Raw genomic sequence first — 15,353 nt, 5'->3', positions numbered from 1 at the left:
CTTAACCCTCCTATTATGTTTGGGGTCAATTTGACCCCAGCCAATGTTTAACGTCTCTAAATAAATGATTAAAATCATTTTTTTTTTGCTTCATATTTAATGAGTGTTCCTAATGTAATGGGTTCTACCGGGTAAAGATGAAATTCACATGATGATATGTTTTCAATGTCCTGTACACACTTTGTAACGCATCGGTTATAAATAACACAAATCTGTACTTAGAAATAATAAGTCATTAAAGCCATTAAAACACCAAAAATTAATATTTCTTTCCAATTTTAGATCAATCAGTGAGATTTTATGGTGACTTGAATATTTTTCCATTGTCGCATAATAGGAATACTGGATGTATAAGTGAGGGTGGGGTGGAGTTATGTTTTATTTAAAGGACTATTTAGGTCGTCAACGAAGAAACATAAAGTACCTGACACATAAACTTTGATAACAATTTTAGTTATCATAATTTTGTGGAAGTTTAAACTGCAGGGGTCAAATTGACTCCAAATATAAAAGATGTTCAAAAATGTGAACATAACAGGAGGGTTAAGTGAGTTAAGCAGCAAAACTAGAAATACTGTGATAGAAAACAAAGGAAGAATATAGAAATATTTAAATATTTGGGGTGCTGATTTGATCATATATTGCAAATAAAGTTCACTGTAACAAGTCATTTTCCTGATCCTGGTGAGCTGCTCTGCGTTATCCCGCCTTGTTTCAACATATTGATACTTAAAAAAAATCCTCCAACAAGTGAAACTGCACTGGCATGTTCTCATTCCCCCTTTGAAGGAAAATACAATGTTAAGACTGAATATCAGACTGAAAGACAAGGGCTTTTTTTTTTTTTGCAGCATAAAATAAAATAAAAATAAAATAACTTTCTATTATTTACTCTGGAGTGGAAAAAAGTACAAAGTGTTACAAATCGATGAGTGCTGAATCCAAAGCAGCATAGACATGACTGGTACGTGAAGGCACCGCTGTGTACCACCGCATTTGTGTGTGTGTGTGTGTGTGTGTGTGTGTGTGCGCGCTTGCGAACATTTGTGCGTGTTTCACCGTCTCTATGTGTAGCGTCGTTGTAGGCTTACTGTAACTGACTGGTGGATTTTCTGATTACTCAGCAATACCCCTCCATCCGCTGACTCACGCCTCCTCCCGGTTTCCTCCCCTTTCTTCCTCTTCCCCTCCTTTTCAGCGCCCTCTCCATCCCTCTGGCCATTTCCCTCTCTCCCTCACGCCGCTTTTGTCTCGGGCCCATTCATAACTTTCCCTTCTTCCCTCAGAGAAAATGAATGTTTGCTGATTCACGCATCTGAGGGCCGTCTGAATCAGCGTTCGCTCAATGGTCGCACTGTCTGTCAGTCAGCCTCTGTGCTTGGCGAGTGTGTGTGTGTGTGTGTGTGTGTTTGTGTGTAACCACCTACAGTGGTATTTCAGGCTGATCTATGAGCCGTGAAGTCCGGTAACTCAGCCCAGTCTCATCGGCTCTGGCTCAATGAGCTGCTATGTGCATTAGGCGGGTGACAGTGCTGGTAATGCGCTGGCTGTGTGTGTGTGTGTGTGTGTGTGTGTGTTATATTCCATTAGCCCCGCTGGTGACCTGCCAAATAGTCCTTCATTCACTTATTCCACCGCGGAGCAGCACGGTATGAATGAACGTGTAAGAATGAATGTGTTTATATGTGCATCTGTGTGTGTGTGTGTGTGTGTGTGCGCGTCTGCAGTCTGGCGTGTGTGTGTGTGAGTGTGTGTTTAGGTCTGTAAAAGCTCTCTCAGTCTGTTTCCATACAGATGCACATCCAGTCTGCTCCGATTCTGTGCAAGTAATATAGTTTTGATATACTGCATGTTTACACTATGAAGATCTCCAGCTTAAAAAGTCATTTAGTCTCATATTCAGACCGAAAATCTGAAAAGATGAGATAATCCCACTTGATTCCAACGCTAATCCATTTGATTTTCTTGAATTGAGTGTCATTTTCTTGACTGGATTGAGCACAAGTGGGATTATCTCATCATCACTGGCAGATTTATTTGACTTGTTTTAAGAAATAGGAAGATTTTAACACTGAATATGGGGCTCAGTGACTTGGAGATGGCAGTTTTTTGCAGTGTGTGTGTGTGTGTGTGTGTGTGTGTGTGTGCACAGTGTCAGCGTCCAGTCCCGCCTCAGCCTCGGAGTCTCTTCTTGAGGCGGTTGAAGTCCTTGGCCGAGCGCCACAGCCAACTCTGCAGCTCCCGCAAAATCCAGAAGCCCTCCACCTTTCGGGAGAAGTCGTTGAGCGTCGGCCGCACGGACAGCAGCGGCGAGGAGGAGGAGGGGGACAAGGAGGAGGAAGAAGAAGGGGTGGAGGAGAGCGAGGAGAGGAGGGGTGAGAGGGGAGGCGAGAGGAGGGCGGGGCCCCTTCGTAGAGAAAGGGGGACGGGCTGCGGGAGGAGGGTGTGCTCCTCGCCCACTCCGAACGGGTAGAGGAGGGAGAGCGTGGAGAGGGGGGGGTGCAGGGTGGGAGAGAGCAGCGAGCGGGGGGAGCGATGCTGCTGCTGGACAGAGGAGGAGGAGGAGGAGGAGGAGGAGAGCATGGAGGTAGGTTCTCTGGCTATGTGCGTCTCATCCTCCATGAAGAACGCTCCTCCCGCCTTGACGCCGTCCTCCTCTCTGGCTCTCTCTGGGTAGCCCAGGTTGTAGCTGTACTGATTGTTGTTGTTGTTGTTGTTGTTGTTGTTGTTGTTGTTGGTTTGGAAGCTGGACAACAACGCCAGTTCTCCGTCCTCCACAACACTCAGCAGCCTCCTCCGGCCCCATCTCTGCGCTCCTCCCTCGCTCTCCAGCTCCTCCTCCTCCTCCCCGAATCTCTCTTCTTCTCCGGTGGCCCATCTCGCGCTCTCCGGCTCTCCTCTCTTCCCTCTCCTCCTTCTCTCTCCTTTCCCCTTCTCCTTCGATCCGCCGCCTGCCTCCGCTCTCCTCCCTTCTTTCCCACGCCATTTCTCCGCCGCGTCCCTCCTGACCCCGTCCTCCCTCCCTCCCCTGACCACCCTCGATCCGCCTCTCCTCTGGCTGTCGCGCTGCCCGGACACAGGCCTCGTCCCGGCCCTGGCCTTGTACAGGCTCTGGCTCATCAGTGGAGCCGGTCTGCTGCCGCCGCCGCCGCCGCGTCCGCCATCGCCGCCCGCGTCCCTGCGAGGCTCCTGCAGCTCCCCGTCGCTCCCGCCGACGCTCACAGCAGAGGGAGGAGGAAGTGCGTAACCGAGGGTGGTCATCAGCCCGGATATGGAGCCCAGCAGGCCGTCCAGGCCGGTGCAGAAGTGCAGCAGGGAGGTCTGGAGGTAGGGGCAGAGGGTGGAGCGCGCCAGCTCCCTGACGGCCGCCAGCAGGACGGAGTAGGCCCGCTGGTTTTGGGCGAGCCGGGCTCGGTTCTCCAGGCCGCGCCACAGCTCCAGGCGGGTGGCAGCGCTGGGCAGGGAGAGGGCCGTGGTGTTGGGACGCGGGGGTGAGAAGTCTTTCTCATTGAAGGGGGGGCCCAGATAGGACAGCTGCAGCAGAGATACACAAGTGGCAGGAAGGGATGAAAGGATTTAAGTTTGCAGAAAAATGCTTCAGTGCAGGTAGTAGCTACAGATGATCAGGAATGTTTCTCAACTTTAGCACTCTGTCTAAGAGTCTTGTTCAAAAATACATCCTGTTGACAGTGGGATCATGGGGCTCAATAACAAATCAATGGAGACACTGATGATGCCCATATTCAGAAGACTGAATGCTTGAATGTGTGAACGAGTGACAGGACTTGTTCTTGCGCAATATTTGCAGCTTGCATTTTTTCCAATAAAAACACAGTGTTTATTTGCCTCTCATTTTTATTAGATATTAGCCTCCAGACAGAGCCGCAGAAAAATTATTTTGTCCTGGCATCCAACCAAGATGATCTGTGATCTGTCATAACACTACAGGCCAATATTTCAAAGTCTTGTTCCTCTTCTTTACTTCTTCTTTATCAGTGTTCAGGAAGTGTTTTTGCCTTTTTTGTCACTGCACTTTAAATTGTTAAGTCCTGTCACTGTCCATACACACACACACACACACACACACACACAGCCCGGCTCATTTGCACATGACTAGAGTCGACCTCAGTCGTAGCTCCGTGTTAACAGCAGGACTTGGTTTTACTCGTCGCTGCTCTTGTTAAAAATTTAAATATTGAATAAGAACTTGACCGATTGAGCACCAAACGAGCATATTTATCTCTAATGTGAGGAGTGAAATCTAGTAGCTTTGATCATATTATGAAGTGGTCATTGTCAAATAAAACAACGAATAACCAAAATTAGCATTCACAAATAGTATCTTCATAAAATAAATAAATAAATAACTAAATAAAAATCTTTTACTCACATATGTGTCCTTGATTTCCTTGAGCTGGTACTCCAGGTATTTGGTCAGCTCGTACGTCCTCTCGATCGACGTCCTCTCGTTCGCCAGGTTGTGGGCGGGGTCCAGGGCCGTCGCCACGGCGGCGACCAATAGCAGCACGAGCTGGTTGTGATGGACTGCGGAGAGACGGAGGAAATGAATCTGATTAAAAACAGCAGACAGAAAAAAAAACGTGGGGATGTTTCCGCGCTGGCGCTCAGATCTCGGGTGTCCGAATGATAATCAGCACGCCGCAGAGGTATTCGTTTAATCATAACAAAAGGGCTGAAATTTATATCGGCACTTATTTTCTCAGACGTTCTGTGATTATTTCACTTGGATGCCGTGTTTTTAATTAATTCGATGATGATGGGACGTTATGCTGGGAGTTGAAAAGACAAAATCACCCTACGGCAACCGTTTTCCAACCTTTGCTGCCGTCGGCGCACCATCGCACTGTTTATAGGAATTTTTACAATATTCCAGTTTATTTCTTTGTCTCTATGGCGATGGCCTTGTCTGTTTACACATTGCCAGAATCAGAGTCATCTGACACTGCCAATAAAGCTTTTTCCGCTTCAGGTCTAATTTTAGAGGTTTCTGGCTGTCGTAGGTTTACTCTGGCTTCAAATAAAACCTCGTTTAATAGCCTCAGACAGTCAGACAAATGGCTCCTATGTTCAGTCCACCGCTCTGTCAGGCAAACAGGCACTTAAGCACACACATGTGCATGTCACTTTCTTTCTGTCTTCCTTCCTTCCTTTCTTTCTTTCTCGTTCACGTAGTTCTCTTTCGTACACAAATCACACACACATCCTCATTCCTCACCGATATCCTGAAATAGAAAGACATGTGGCTTTCTTTACAATCATAAACATTAATGTGTGTGTTTGTGTCAGTTGTGTATATGTGTGTGTGTGTGTGTGTGTGTGGGTGTGTGGGTGTGTATGTGTATGAATGCATACCATTGAGCTCTTGCTTATGTTTCCGAGTGCTTGCATAGGTGTTTTGTGTTACTGTGTGAGTGTTTGTGAGAATGTTTTGTATCCGTAATGATGTATGAATGCATGCACTGCATCCACAAATGAATACAGTGAATTTGTGTTTGTGTGTGTGTGTGTGTTTGAAGGTGTGTGGTGCAGCGGGTGACTCTGGAACCCTTTTAGTGCCTCCCTCTCTGGTTTCAAACAGAGAAAATTGGAGCTGAAAGGTGGTTTTTCGACATTAAGGAACGTCATGTCCGTCTCCTCCTCCCGTGCGTGTTTCTCCTGGACACTTTGGCCTTTTCTCCCTCGCTCGCCTCCTCTGTTTCCTTTGTCCCGACCTGTCCCCCTCTCTTCCCCTCTCTGGGAATCTGTATTTTACTCGCCTCCTCGCGTCCTCACACACAAAACATCCCCCCCCTTTGTCGTCTCTGCTCTCCGTCATCCTTCCCCGTGCTCTCTGCGTTCTCTCATTAACCCCCCCCCCCCCACGCCCTCCTCCCTCCCCTCTGACAGCCACACGGTAAGCTGTGATTCATGCTTGTAATTATGGGCGAAACATGCTGCTATTCAACAGGTGTGAAATATGTGTTGCACAATGAATGACCCCGTCAGCTTTCTCTCCCCGGCCTCCCGTCACTTCGCTAATCCAAACCCTTTCTCCTCTAAAACTCGTCAAATGACTCTCTTTCGCGACGCATCTTTCATGTCTTCTCTTTCATCTCCTCTTCTTTTTCAAGTAAATCTTCCCCACCCCTGACGCGTCTTCCTCCCCCTTTCCGCACTTATCTCGGTTTCGCCCCGGGTCAAAATAACAGCAGCCAATTAACCCTGATTAGCTCTCCTCCTCTCATTCTATCACTCCCTTTTCTCTCTCTCTCTCTGTCTTTTTTATCCCTCCATCATGAGGAGTCCCCCCCAGGGGGGAGCACGAGATTTTAAGTGGAGCATTTAAACACCTTGCAAAACATTTACCCTCAACATGTTCTCGGCTGCGCTAAGCAAACATGTCGGGACCTAAAACAGTCAACACCTACTTCCTCTGACTCAACCGCAACTTACACTCAACGTGGAGCAGCGTGCACTCCCACACAGGGCTGGGTGGAAGCGGGATATGTGTAATTATGTTGGGCATCCTAAGAAAAAAAAAATCAAAAGAAAGCATTGCAAAAGAAAAAAAAGGGAAATAAAATAAATGTAAATAAAATATAAAAAGAAAATAAAATTAAAAAGAAAGCAGTTACATGAAAAGGTATCCTGATTACAGATCCTCTGATAATATGATTTCAATATAAAGGCAAGAAAGGGCGTTTACATAGAGATTTATGTTCTATACAATATGGCACTGAGAAAAAAAAACGTGTCTGTATTCAAATCTGAGATAAATATCCTGAACTTTGCAATTTCTAATTTTTTCCAATCTGTATCCTTTCAAAGTAAACATCTGAAAACAATCCGAATAGATTTCTCAATATGGGCAGTCTCTTGGATTATATCACTAAGCATAATTTTGATGAGATAACTATAATGGCAGACATTATCTGATGCCTTCGGTGAGTTTGTCATTGCTGCAGAGCCGAGCTTCGTTCAAACCCACAGCATTTTATTTTAAATTTTAGTGAAGATTCCAAGGTTTCCAGAGGTCCCAAATATGTGCTGCTCAGTTCAGGGGAAATGCGTATAAAATGACATCTAGATATTTTCTATTTGATGTAATGCTCCAGCCATAAAACAATGACATGTTGGGTTTGAATATGTGTGGCATCGCAATCAGCAGGTACAAAATATGCATGTAGCATTGTTGTGTAATATGGGAAAAAATGTGTTTTCTAACTTACTTTCTTAAGGGGGGATTTAGGGAAATTTGAGCATTCAAGGGGTTAAAGTAACCGACCCAACCCTGCTCCTAAACTAGCGAGGCGAGCTGTAAGGGAAGGAGACAGGAGGGAATCAATTTGTCACTTGCTCTAATTGTGTTCAGCTCAGTGACTTAGCTTTAATGAGTAGCTGATGGGTAATTTTGGTGTCATTCAAGAACAGCTGAAAAAAAAATTGTTGACAGAAGCACTGAGGCAAGTTTAAGGCGAGATTGCTTTTTGCGTTTTAATGAAACAGTGAGGAACGTGCTCAGGTGCAGTGCAAACGTTTCAGTCCTGGGACACCTTCATTCACATTTGCCCTGCACCTGAATGCCACTTTCTGAGCACTCCTCACTTTGCCATTAAAAATGAAAAGCAATATTTCAAATTTGAAACTTGCCTCGGTGCTTCTGTCAACAGCGTGCTGGCTTTTTTTGAGCTGTTCTTAGATTACTGTAGTTAATTTTGACGTTAAAAGCGTTGAGTGGCACTACCAAACAAAATCAACAAACACAACATTGAAATCGCTTGATGCAAAAAAGGCTGTGAGCAGCTCTGAACAAAACCAGCCTCCGTATCACTGTTCATACTTACACTACCAGTTGACCCTGAGTTGTCGGCTACATCAAAGCAGCTTCCCAGACTCTTTGCTCAAACACTGAGGTTGGGCCAAGGCAACTCCCACACACACCTTGAAATCAGTCAACTAAGACAACCCCACCGGCTCGCAAACAGCCGAGCCTCCTCCAATTGTCTAAACCACAAAAGCCTCATCACCTGTCAGAAGCAATAAGCATCTCCAAGAGACGCCGAACATTTGGAGCTCATCAAGCCGCGGGCCCCTCCTACCGAACATCCCCCATTAGCATCAAAACACCCCGAAATCAAGTCGACATGGACGACTCTGCATGTAAACACCCTCTAAAAGAGAGGACGCACTCTTTTCCAGTGCATGAAGGTCGCATTCGGAAGGAATAAACAGGTTCCAGAAAGAAAAAAAAAAAAAAAAAAAAACGTCTGGAACCGGGAAAGAGACTTCTCCTTGGCAAAATTCACCCCAAACTGTTCCAAACTGTTTCCTTTTGTCTGCAGCCACATGGTCTGAGATGATTGCCAGACGTGAAAGGCTCTTGTTGTTTTGATTGAACGCTGACATGTCTAAAAGCATCCTTCTCCGGGGCTAAAGACAACTGGTCTTTTGTACGAGTGGCGTAAACTGAGATAACTCCCAACCAGAGCCGTGTCCTTGTTATATAATAATATATTGGGTAACTTTAATGCAGTCGGCAGATATCCCGGCTTCAAGGGCAGGCCCTGCAGGCTTGGGGCTGTGTCTGTGTACCTGGCAGTGGGAGCACACTCCGCAGGGCAGGGTTGAAACCAGAACATTCTCCAAGGGAGGATTGCATTACAGCAACACAGGGGTTCCCTACAACAGCCGACCATGACCTGCCTCCGTGAGTGTGTGTGCGTGTGTGCGCGTGTTTTCGTCTGCCTCCCCTCAGCTCTACATATTTTGGCACGTATACCCATCGAGGTTGTGGAGTGATGCACGTACATGCAGGGGAGCTCCATTCTTCACAACAGATCGCTTTTTTTTTTTTTTTTTTTTTTTTTTTAATACGGTTTGATCGCTGATAGAAATTCAGATCTGGTGTCTGGTTGCCATCTGTAACACAGAGCTGAATGTGAGCTGGCTCCTATGCGGGGGTCAACATTAAAATCCCAGGGTTAGAGGGTTCAGAGTTGAATGTCGGGGCACCAGGTTATGTTTAGGGCCAAAAGAGCCTTGTAGCACACTTGACACTTAATACTGCAGACGGTGTTTTTGTAAACCGGTGACCCTGTCTTTGCGGGTGTTGTATCCCCTCCGTCCAAGAGGAGGACTTGTGTTTCATCTTTCCCAACAAGCACCATCATTTGAGGTTTTAAACAAGCAGTTAAATTGGGTTTGGTATTGTGGGAAAAGTATGCGCGAGTAAATCTCCCCGGTCTAGTCCAGGAAAACGTCGCTCTCGTGCCAAAAAAAGTTGCCCTCTTTTGCTCTAACCACTTGAAAAGAGGTCTGACCTTAAACAGGAAGGAGAGGAAAGGTAGGTTTAAGAGATGCTCATCCTTCCCAGCTGTACTCTGAGCGGTGTTTCTGGTAGGGAGTGACGCAGCTGATGAACATGCACTGCAAGATTTGGGCAGTATTTAACCCCAATTAAGCCATCAAGCACGATTTAAAAAAAAAAAAAAAAAAAAAAAAAACTGGATTGAGTGAAAAGCCAACATTGTTTTCCTCCCAGGCTTCCAGAAGAAATGTCTGGTTCACTAACCACAATTAAAAAAAAAAGAAAAAGAAAAAACACTTTTAACTCATAAGACACAATGAGTTTGTTCTAAACAAATGAAAATTCAAAGAAGACGTTTAATGTTATATTTAGGTGAAATGTCTTCTTTTTCTTAAAAAAAAAAAAAAAAAAAAATCAGCCAGTGGAATGAAGATAATCCCACTTCTTTGCAATGCAGTTTCATTTGTTTTTCTGAAGGAAAGCAGAATAAGGCAGATCAGCCCACCAGGATGAGGAAAATGACACTTGATTCGAGTGAATTGTGGGAAAAAGTTAGCGCTGGAAACAAGTGGGATGATGTCATCCCACGACAGATTTTTTTTTTTAAACTTGTTTGAAGAAAAACAAGATTTTAACACTGAATATAAGACTGCATGATCGCACTATGTGAGGTTCATCTTTCAGTATTTCTATATATTATTACATATATATTACATATACATATATATTGTATAATCATATAATATTGTCAGATACAGAATACAGGAATAATCGCATTTTTCTTTAGTTGCCTTAGTCGCCTGTTTGATTTTAAAACATAATCTGTTTCGGTTTTAGCCCATGATTCATTTCCTAAGACGCTGTGTCAGTATTACATCTCGTGTCAGGATGGAAACCTTCAAAACATCGACAAGTCTCACAGAGCACATCAATCCCCTGCATTTCCTGTTTCGAACGTATTAGTTATTATCTCGCAGACATGTGGCAGCAGAGACGGAGCAGCGGCCTCAGCGATGACAGAGGAGGACACAGCACAGCCAAATCCGCAAGAGCTGTTTGTTCCTCGCATTTGAAAAAAAAAAAAAAAAAGTTTATCCTGTTGCACTGCACCTGGAGACTCGTAACGCCTGGCCTGCATGTCAACACACCTGTGTATGGAGACAGACACACATTCACAAACACACACGCTGGCACTCGGGGTGGACCCTGCAGACCGGACAGTGCCATGCACGCGGGGTGCGGGCGGGGCGAGGGAGGGGGAGGCGGGCCGGGGTCAGGGTCGGCGTTGTGTGCCTGTGTACAGTTAGAGGCCAGATTTATGTGCAGCCTGTACTCAATCAAATGTGCATTCCTCCACTAACTCAACACACACACACACACACACACACATACAGATACACACAAATGCACAGGCACACACACTCAGAATTCTACACACATATGCATCAAGGATGTGCATAGAAGTGAAGCATCCATCACACGTATGTGCAAAGACACAACACTGAGCAAATACATGCAAGCGGGCGCACCATTGTGGACGCACGTGCACACACACACACACACACACACACACACACACATCCTCCGTCTCCTCTCCCTCAAGATATCCGCCTCTGGAGTCTGTTCATACTGAATTTCAAATTGATCCTCTTGGCACTGGACGTGCGCTGGAGTTGCCAGACACCATCAATGATCCAAAAAAACAAAGGCGAAAATAAAGAGACACATTAAAAAATGCTATAAAAATTATGTTTATGCCCACAAACTTCTCTGCGCAGCCATTTCTCACTGGCTTCTCCCATAGCCCTTTCTCATAAAGCCGACGTCTCCAGTTTGCCTTTGTTTAAATCTCCTTCTTGCCCTCTCTCTCTCTCTCTCTCTCTCTCTCTCTCTCTCTCTCCCTGTGCGTCTTCACCTTATAAGCCAGCTCGGCCTAACTCTCCTTTTTTATTGGATGATTTCAATCGCTCCATGTTTGGTTTCGGTTTCTTTGTCGCTCCATCTTTCTCCCTGAAAAATCAAACCTCCATGTTATTCTCTCCTTCCTCTCTCTCTCTCTCTCTCTCTCTCTAATTACCTCTCCCTTCTCTTCCTTTCACTAATTGGCTCCACTCTTTTCCTCAATCCTACCTCTTTCATTCCCTCCTTCCCCCCTTTTTTTTCAGACTTCAGTTTTTAATTTACCTCTCTCTCTCTCTCTCTGTGTCTCCTTTTCTCCACCCCCTGCTCCAACCCCATCTCCACACTATGGCTCACTCTTTTTAAAAAAAAAAAAATCCTGAGAACAAGATAATAACAAAAAAAAAAAAAAAAAGAAGAATGGCAAAAGCCCTCCATCCAAATTTCAATTTCCCTGCCCTGTCTATGCCTTTGGAAAACAGAGGGGAAAGATAAGAGGAGGAGGAAGAGAGGAATTGAAAGAGAGGAGGAGGAGGGAAAGGAGTTGGTGGAGGGAGTGGAGGACAGAGAGAGAGAGAGAGAGAAAGAGAGAGACGGTGAGGGAGAGTTTGCTGAAGCGAGGGGCCATGTTAATTTGGGAAAAATGTAAACAGCATGTGTAACTGTTCAAAGCGTGACCGACTCATTTTATATCATTCCCCCCCTCTTTCTCTCCTTCCCTCTCTCCTTCTCTCTCTCTCTTTCCCTCTGGGTGCTACTAACTTCTGTCAATCGTGAATCTGCACTGCATTAACCCCTCCGCCGCTGGTCCCCTCCTCCTTTGTCTCTATTTACTTTTACCTGCCTGTCCCTCTCTTTGTCTCTTTCTCTTGGCTCCCCCAGTACCAACCCACCCTCCTCACCCTCCTCACCCTCCTCACCCTCCAGCCGCCACCACACATCCTCTTCACATCTCTATATATAGTCCGTGAAGAATCGAGGATGGCGCTGAGCGAATCGAAGATGTGAAAGGGTCACTTTTTCCTCTCTTTCCACATGCTGCTGCTCTCGCTTCTCTCTCTCTCTCTCTCTCTCTCCCTCCCTCTCTCTCTCTCTCTCTCTCTCTCACTCTCTCTCTCTCCCTTTCTCTTTGTTTCCTCCCTGCTTGCTGCTGGGTCTCCACTCGGGTCGGCTGGTCCAACACACACTAACGCTTTTTATCTGAAACACACCGACACTAATTCTTCCCTCCCAGCAAGAGAGAAGGCCTCGTGTGTGTATGTGTGTGAGGGAGGAAGAGATAGAGAGAGAGAGAAAGAGAGAGAGAGAGAGAGAGCAGGAAAGGGAATGTGGTGTGTGTGCATGCATGCATGCATGTGTGTGTGTGTGTGTGTGTCGCTGGCTGTGTGTTGCTGTGTATTTGTTTGCTCTGAGTACCAGAGGGAGCAGCAGTTTGCTCTGCACCCAGCTCTCTATTTATTGATCTTCTGAAATTACACCAAAGTTTCTGAATAACAATGGGACGTCCAGTCACGTGGGACAGCTGAGACGGGACAGGGACGGAGAGAAAGGCAAAAGAAGGACAATGAAAGACAGCAGACCGGACAGAGAGAGAGAAAGAGAGAGAGAGGGACAGGGAGAGAGGGGGAAGGAGGGAGAGGAGCTTGGTGATCTTTGCTCTTTAAAGCTCAGCGCATCATTTCGTCACACAGCCTTCATTCTATCCTCTCTCTCTCTCTCTCTCTCTCTCACCCCCTCCCTTCCCTTCAGAGACATGGAACAGCAGCCGCAAGGGTCATCCCAGGGGGCAGGTGTGTGTGTTAGTGTATGAGTGTGTGTATATGTGTGAGTGTGAATGTATGTAAGGAAGTCTGTGTGTCAACTTGAGAGGCTGAGATGAGGAACTGTGTGTGTGTGTGTGTGTGTGTGTTTGTGTGTGTGTGTGTGCATGCGTGTGTGTGTGTGTTCTCACACCCTGACTAAAGTGAATCATGTACTTTCTCATATCGGTGACAGCTAACTAGACAGGGGCTTTAGCTGCCTCTGACCCCCTCAACCCCTGTCATTTTTTACAATGAATGAGCCTCCCGCCTCTCTCTCTCTCTCTCTCTCTCTCTCCACACACACACACACACACACACACACACACACACACACACACACACACACATTTTCTCTCTCTCCTTCTCTCTGTTCATTTCCTTTACAGGCATATTATTTAGAAAATCTAAAAAAAAAAAAAAAAAAAAAAAAAAACAACAACAACAACTCTAAAGTTAATACAAGTTTTCCCAAACTGTTTTTTTTTTTTTAATCTACTCTGTCAACTTTCTATGAATATTATAGATTAAATAATCAGTCTGAGCTCTGCTGATGAGCTACCAAACATGTACTTTTTTTTTGTTTTAATGTGAAAACAAAAAGAATTTTACAACTAAATTCCAGTCTTTTGGGCACGCATTAACAAAATATCTAAAAAAGAAAAAAAAAACAAAAAGGAAAAACAGATAAAAAAACAAACAAAAAACGATTCGCCAAATATTTGTTTAAAGTTAATTGTTTTTGTCTCCTCAATACTACAATAATTATTTCGATTTGTCATGGCATTTGTTTTCTACTTAATGTTGCTTTAGGGTTAGGTGTAAAATTACTGCATGATTAAGGCGAAGACGAAAACATGCAATAGCCTATGAAAATATGAAATGTTGGGATTTAGAAAGTGGGGGGAAATTGGAAAACATATGAATAAAAAAAAGTTCCTTGAGGCTTTTACAACTTCAAGGGAATTATCCCTCAGATTAATTAGCCGACAGCTCATTCTGGAAGAAAACAATTCGCTTTAAAATAGCCAGGCGGTATGAAAAGAAAAATCGAAACAAAATCATTTTGAATCGTCCTGCCTTGAGTATTACATAATTATTTATTTTGGAATGGGCTACTTCAGCACTTCCCATATAAGTCAGTGACTCGGGGACTTACCTCCGCACAGCCTTTTCATTTCGCCCAAATCCTTTTATTTCCGTCCGGTGCGCTCTCCCAAGCTCAGCCACAGGCAAACGAAGCAAATCAAACCAGACGAAATCAAATGAAGCGCCGGTGCCGTCCTCCTGTGACTCACTTTGCTCTTTTCTCTCTGAAACTTTCGACCACACTTCGCATCATGTGTCGGCTCTGTTGGATCTGCTTCCCCCCGACTCACAGGGATAAATGATGAAGGAACAATGCAGGTGATGTCGCGTCACTTCTGTAAATACACGTGATGATGAAGATGATGGTGATAATGAGAGAAGATGAGCTCCGGGGTGAACGGAGGTGGTGACAGGATGAGGTCTGGATCCTGACGGTCCGCAGACTTGACTGGGTGCGTGTGGTCTGTGTGACAGACTGACTGACGGCGGAGCCCTTTTGTACCTCCTAGCTCCCCCCTCCTCCTCCTCCTCTTTTTTTCCTCCTTATTCTCCTCTTTCTCCCCTCCTTCCCATCCCTCTCTCCCTCTCTCTTTCTCTCTCCCCCCCTCTCCCCGTGTCTCTGTGTCGTTATCCTCCTCGGTGATTCACCGGGTTGACGCATCGGCTAAACTTGACAGAGCCGCTGAACCACGGGACTTGTCACAACTCATTTCAGTCTCCGCGTTTGGGTCTTTCCTTCCATCATCCTCTCAGACGCGACTGGCTGGACTCGTTTGATGTTTAATCAGCTTCCCTTATTAAGGTGAGAGTCCGCCCGGCCCATTCGGTCAGACAGGCCGGAGCGACCCCGAGGTTCAATCATCCAATTAATACTCGTTTTCTCTCTCTCTCTCTGTGAGAAATGATAACAGCTCTTTCATCTCCTCCATGCTCTATTGAAATCTCTACATTTAAATAATCCATTGAGAAATAAGAAATTAATCCCGCCCAACATACACACCCCAATTTCCCCAGGTTTATAGTAGCCTGATTACAAAATAAACTTTATAGAAAACGTATAGAAAAACTTCTAATTATTATAAAACTCCTTAAGTAGCAATGCAAACCTCTATAATAATATTATAAGCTATTGATAGGCTACCAAGGGTAATAAAAAAGTCTACCATAAGGTTACTATAAACTTACCAGCCCACTGAGTGGGCCTACAGGCAGCCTATTCAAGTCGCTATGGGAATATTATAGGAATATTACAGTCTCTG

General features: G+C 45.2%; 1 protein-coding gene across 1 annotated transcript; it reads right to left on the bottom strand.

The window, feature by feature from the left end:
* Positions 1 to 2,172: 2,172 nt before the first annotated feature.
* On the bottom strand, positions 2,173 to 14,262 carry clcf1 (cardiotrophin-like cytokine factor 1). The gene is made up of 5 exons (XM_030061649.1): positions 14,165 to 14,262; positions 4,391 to 4,545; positions 2,782 to 3,534; positions 2,428 to 2,544; positions 2,173 to 2,265 (listed from the first exon to the last, which is right to left on the bottom strand). The coding sequence occupies exons 1-5, from the start codon at positions 14,181 to 14,183 to the stop codon at positions 2,173 to 2,175; spliced, it is 1,137 nt and encodes a 378-aa protein (XP_029917509.1). The 5' UTR covers positions 14,184 to 14,262.
* Between the last annotated feature and the right edge of the window lie 1,091 nt (positions 14,263 to 15,353).

Source organism: Myripristis murdjan, chromosome 10 (genome assembly GCF_902150065.1).
Source record: "Myripristis murdjan chromosome 10, fMyrMur1.1, whole genome shotgun sequence".
Classification (NCBI taxonomy): Eukaryota; Metazoa; Chordata; class Actinopteri; order Holocentriformes; family Holocentridae; genus Myripristis; species Myripristis murdjan.
This window is presented reverse-complemented; position numbering and strand designations above follow the sequence as displayed.

Excerpts from the sequence above, each read along its gene's own strand:
- clcf1 (XM_030061649.1), bottom strand. Across the intron at positions 3,535-4,390 it reads AGGAAATCAAGGACACATAT|CTGTCCTATCTGGGCCCCCC; the intron begins GTGAGTAAAAGA and ends TCTCTGCTGCAG. Across the intron at positions 2,545-2,781 it reads GCCGGAGGAGGCTGCTGAGT|CAGCAGCATCGCTCCCCCCG; the intron begins GTTGTGGAGGAC and ends TCCTCTGTCCAG.